We start from the raw sequence: 5446 nt of genomic DNA on the forward strand, positions 1-5446 counted from the left end.
GCTTTTTGGGGGAGCCCAACCCCACTGCAGTGACTCAGCTTCCCTCACTCTGAAGAGCAGGGTCAGGAAAAGTGGCGCAGGGATGGCTGAGCCCTCAAGAGGCCTGTCCTGTGCCCCATCACTGCGGGTACCACACTGGTGGTGACCTCTGCAGGGCACAGCTCGATGGCAAACAGCCCCCAGAGCAGATTTTGGCCGATGTGGAGTGGTGATCCAAACCCTGGCACAGCAGAGCCAGCTCAGCTCCCCACCACTGACCACCAGGAAAATGTCCCTTCGCCTTCCCAGTCTGTGCCTGGATCCATCCCTGAGCAAAGCCTTTCCCTGTCCCCAGATCACACAGCAAATCTTATCCCGGTGCCAGAAGCTCCAGGGACTGTTTGTGGGCTCACACACGTAGGGGGCTCAGAGCAGGAATCACCCCAATCCCTTCCTGAAGCTCCCGTGGGAGCAGCTCGTGGATGCTGCTGCCTCAGCTCCAGGGAGTTGGTGCAGAGATAAAGAGGGAGAGGGGTGTGGGAGCCCTCGGGAAGAGCACAGGGGATTTAACAGAACATTAGCACATCTTTCCAGTGTCTCCTTGGTGCAATATCCCCGAGGTTTTTTCCCTCCCAGTTCAAGTAAAATCAAAATAAAGCCATTTTCCTGCCAAAGAAACTATGTTTGCTCTTAATTCTCCACCATAAGCCAGTAACATTAAACTCTAAGTACCAATTCTGGGGAAAGGGGGTTTAAAAAAAAAAAAAAGTATCTACCACAGAGTTTAATCCATCAGTTTCCTGTCCTAAATCCTTTTAGCTCCTTCGGTTGTATTTTTCCCCACCAAAACCCTCCTGCACTTCCCAGGGGCAGCTAATTGGGATCAGGGGCCGAGTATTAATTTTGTTCTCCCATATTAAACCAGGAACGTGGCCGGGAGCCGCGGCACATCTTCCAGTGGTGATTTTGGCTTCTTTTCCCGCTGATTCTTAGGTGCGAGTAAACAGGGAAAAGGAAACGTCGGAGCTGGACCTGAACCCGGGAGCGGCAGGGACAGAGGCTCTCCGGGGCAGCAGCTCCATCCCGGCCCTCCCCAGCTCCATCCCGGCCCTCCCCAGCTCCTCCATCCCCACTCTATCCCGGGAGCAATCCCATTCATTTGGGCCATATTATCTAAGAGACCATTCCAGGGTGTTTTCTCTCCCTGGGGCAGGGAGGGGGAGCTGGGGGAAGGGATGTGCCTGCGGCCATCAGTTAATCTTTAGACAGAGACAGGAGGCTTTTTTTTTTTTGTGTGTGTGTGTGTGTGAGCGTCTTGAGGGAGTTTCAGGGGTGGAATAAAGCAGCTCTCTTTCACTATTTCCCTCAGGATGCGGCGCACGAGCGGCTCGATACAATTCTATTCCAGCGGTTATTTAAAAAAAAAATAAAAATTAAAAAAAAAACAACCCCCACAAAATAATAAAAAAAAAGAACACCAAAGAAATTGCTCCTACCCCTCTCCCCCTGAGAAGCAGAGATTCCAACGAGCATTTCTACCCCAGGGGATCTCCAGAGGGGGGGGGTTGGTGGTGGTGGGGTGGGTTTCCCTGCTCACTGCAGGACTTTTAGGTCCCTTTAAAGGTCCCTTCCAACCCAAACTGGTCCGTGATTCCATGATCTCTTCCCGAGGGTTCTGGTGCTCGGATCCTGCCCCCAGCCCAGAGGGAAAGCAGCAGGGGACCCTAAGGAAAGGTTGGACCCTCCCTGACAGAGTAACTGCCCCTTTGCTCTCCTGAGCAGTCAGGGATGGAGCTGCCTCCAAACATGTGTTGTTTGGTTTTTTTTTTTTTCCCTTTTTTTTTTTAGGACCTCATGTCATGCTCACGTGGATTATTATTATTATTGTTATTGTTATCATGGCCACACACAGGCAGATGGCAGGAGCACAGGTGGGTGACAGCCCAGGTTAGCTCAGCCAAAATCCATGCCCAAGGAGCTGCCATCCATCTCCATCCCACCCCTGCCAGGCTGGGTGGGGATGGAGCCCCTCCACCAACCCCGACCCCCACGAGGCTCCCGGGGATGGCAGCACCCCAGGGATCACAGGGGGACTGAAGTCTCTCCCGTGCTGGGATGTGCCCAGCTAGTTCCATACTGCCCTGGGCACTCGGGCAGGGCAGCAGTGCCACATCCCGGCAGGGATGGCACAGCAAGGACACACAGGACCACGTCACAGAGATACCAGTGACCGAACACCCTGCAGCCGTGGGGTCCCAGCAGTGCCCAAAATCATAAGGAGAAACCAAAAAACCCAACTGTCTGCCTTTATCAAGGATTTAGGCCTGCTGGTTTGGAGAAACGCTTGGAGACACGGAGCCAAGCTGTGGAGAGCAGTGATTCCCAGGGCTTGGACAGCCCCTTCTCCTCTCAGCCAGGCCCCATCCCCAAATCCCAGCCCTGCTGCTCAGTGTTCACTCCTCTAGCTCCAACAAGCAGCAGCAAGCCTTGGGGCCACAGGGTGCCCCAATTTTCTCCTCTCCCTCTTTCCAGGTTGCCTTCCCTGGCAGCCCCACACTGTGATGCCCAAAGCCCAGGAGCTGCGTCCCGAGGGGACCACTGCAGCTTTAGGGTCTTCACCATCACCAGCCTAATTTCTGCCACCTCAAGACCCCCAACCCCTTCACGGGTGCTGCTCAGCCCTTCACCTCTCTGGGACGACCTGCTCTGCTCCTCTGTGCTTTATCCCCTCTGTGTCCTCGCAGCCCCCAAATGAATCCATCTCCAGTGTCCAGGGGAGGCATTTGAACCCAAATGCCTCATTTTTAGCTCACAATGCGAGGGAAAGGCAGCCCCGAGGAGCCCTGTTAGTCTCCTGTCCTACCGAGATTTTAATCTCTTTGTGATCAGATAAAGGCAGAGGGAGATGGAGACGCGCTCCCTGCAGAGAGGGGCCATTCAGACCTGGTTCCTGTAATAAAGTGATTTAATAGATCTAAAGAGGCCAATTCCCTTCTTTCTCCCACAATTACTTCCTGTGGGTCATCATTCACATATGTAAATGAAGAGGGGAAGGACCGGGGTTTTGGGGGGCTCTGGGGTGTTAAGCCCCAAGGGCTGGTTTAGGGTACCCTGTGTGGGTCGGGCGGTGGGTGCTGGGCAGGGCACCCCACGCCCTGAGTGCTGTCCCCTCTGCCTGATCCTGGCTTTTGCCCTCCCGGTCCTGACTCCCTCCCCGGGGAGTGGAGCCAACAGCGGCTCCCGGGAATCGCCCGGATGCTGGGATGGGGACAGAGCATCGGCAGAAGGGCCCGATTCCCCGAGAGCCACCCAAAATCAGCGAGGCTGTGGTGGGAGCCTGAGTTTGGTCCCTCTCCAAGGAGGAGGCCAGGGTTGAGGGAGGGATGATCGGCAGTGGGAGAGCCGCCGGCATCAGCTCTGGCCGATTCGCTGCAGGGCAGCAGCAACTTTGTGCCACCAGCGAAGTGGGGGCAGGAGGCAAAGCCCAACACAGCAGAGAGATTCTCCATCAACTTAAAGCTGCCCTGATTGTGGTGGGGCAAAGCCCCACACTGGGACCACCCTGCCCTTCACCTCAGCAGGAGAACCCCCCCACACCCCTTGCTACCCAAAATAACCTGCTTTTTCCCAGTATTCTCTGTATTTCCCAAATGCTGCAACACCTGCTTATGGGACCCCACGGTTCCCCCAGCCCTGCAAAATGGGGGGCACCGGGAGGCTGCAGCTCTCCCCGGGCAGTGGGATGCTCCCAGCAGAGACACCCCAGTTAATTCTCTTTTCCTGCAGGAATGTGAGCAAAAGCAATCAGGAAACCAGACTGTCTGGGGGCAATAAACCCCCAGGAGAAGGGCGGGAGGCTTCTCCCCAGGGGCACTGGGTCCCGCTGTGCTACATTGAGATGCAAAGACCCATTTGCTCTCTGGAGAGCACCAGGATCTGGTTTTCCCTGGCCGATTTGGAGCCTTTGCCTCCAAAACCATCTGTGTCCTGGCCTGGGATAGTAACTCCTAACAAGGCGTTTTGCCCACGCCACAGCTGAGGGAGGAGGGATTTGCCTCTCCCCTGGTCATCATTCGCTTGCCCAGTCACCACAGCCCTGCCCCGGAGCACCCACTCGTGGGTAGGGGGGGAGAGACCACCAGGAGCTCTTCACAGCCCAGAGGCTCTGTCCTGCACCCCCAGATTGCAGGACATACCCAGTTTGGGGGGGATTTGGGCCCATGGAGAGCAGCAGCCCCTGAAGGCAGCTGCTCCAGAGACTCCCTGGAGTTCTGTACTCCGAGCTGCACCCACAACCCCTCCCGTGTTTGCTCCAAAAACACCCGAGCCCCCTTTGCTCGTGCTCACTCTGCTCCCCGGCCCCACGGCAGCTGCTGTTCCAGGGCCACGCTCACCCCACAGACCCCCCGTCCACACGAGCTGGTGCTGAGCCCCACATCTCCCTCCCGGTGCTGGCCCCGGTTTGGGCACCCTCACCAAATCTTTTCCCCAGCCCCTGCGTGGGATCTCCCGGCAGATCCTCCCCCGCAAGCCGGGGCCGGGGGGTTCAAGCAGCTGCAGCCCCGAATCCACGACTTCCCTCGGCGCAGGGTCATCACCGACACGCGTGGGCCTTCCCCGCTCAGCAGGGTCAAACCCGGACACGAGGCTGTCACTGTCATACAGGACCCAAAGGGACACACACCCGACCCCGCACGCCTTTGTGCCACCCGCGAGTGGGACAAGGGGCTGGGGCAGAGATCCCCCTTCCCGGGGATGAGCTCCGGTGGGGGAAAGCGCAATCCCGCATCCCTGCCAGGCTCGGCGCTCCCAGGAGCGGGTACCGGGGGGGAAACCGCCTCGTCCCCGTGTCCCTCCACGGGGCGAGCAGCGTCCACGCTCCGGCACGTCCCGCCCGGCCCCGCGGGCACCTGCTCCCCTGGATCCGGCCCCGAGGGGCTCCTCAGGGAACAACGATGGGAAAATGAAATCGCTCGGGATCAGCTTACAGGGTCGGTCCCCGAGGACGAGCCCCGGGGCTGCGGCCGTGCCTGCCCTTCCACCCGCCTGGCTCCGGGTGAAACCCGCCCGGGGGATCACGGATGGACCCCGCGCCGCCACGGAGGGACCCCCGTTCTCGCGTGGGTGCGGCGGGGGGGTCCCCATCCCGCCTCGCATCCTCCGGGGGGTGCTGGGGGTTGCACCCCCTTCCCTCCCCAGGACCCCACGCGGGATCCGGCCCCATACCTGGTGCACGAAGACATCGACGGGGGAGTCCAGGGTCGCGCCGCCCTTGGCGGTCATGGAGAGGAAGCCGAAGCCCATGCGGACGTTGAACCACTTACAGATGCCGGAGCCGTGCAGGGGCTGGGATTCGTTCTCGGGCTTGGGAGAGTCTCCGGCCGGCTCCTCGCCCGGCTTCGCACCTGGCGAGAGACCCACGGAGCCGCTGAGCCGTGGGGCTGGGGGAGCCGAGCCTGGTCCCCCC

General features: G+C 59.0%; 1 protein-coding gene across 1 annotated transcript in view; it reads right to left on the reverse strand.

Moving 5' to 3' along the window:
* Window positions 1-5381, reverse strand: part of LIN28A (lin-28 homolog A) — an 11068-nt gene extending 5687 nt beyond the window's left edge. Inside the window, exon 1 of the mRNA XM_027903929.1 lies at window positions 5206-5381. Coding sequence (XP_027759730.1) covers window positions 5206-5283 — 78 coding nt within the window. The 5' untranslated portion in view covers window positions 5284-5381. The remainder of the gene's footprint in view (window positions 1-5205) is intronic.
* Window positions 5382-5446: the final 65 nt, after the last annotated feature.

Source organism: Empidonax traillii, unplaced genomic scaffold, assembly GCF_003031625.1.
Source record: "Empidonax traillii isolate 1590-97213 ecotype Southwest subspecies unplaced genomic scaffold, ASM303162v1 scaffold1000:size392382, whole genome shotgun sequence".
Lineage (NCBI taxonomy): Eukaryota > Metazoa > Chordata > Aves > Passeriformes > Tyrannidae > Empidonax > Empidonax traillii.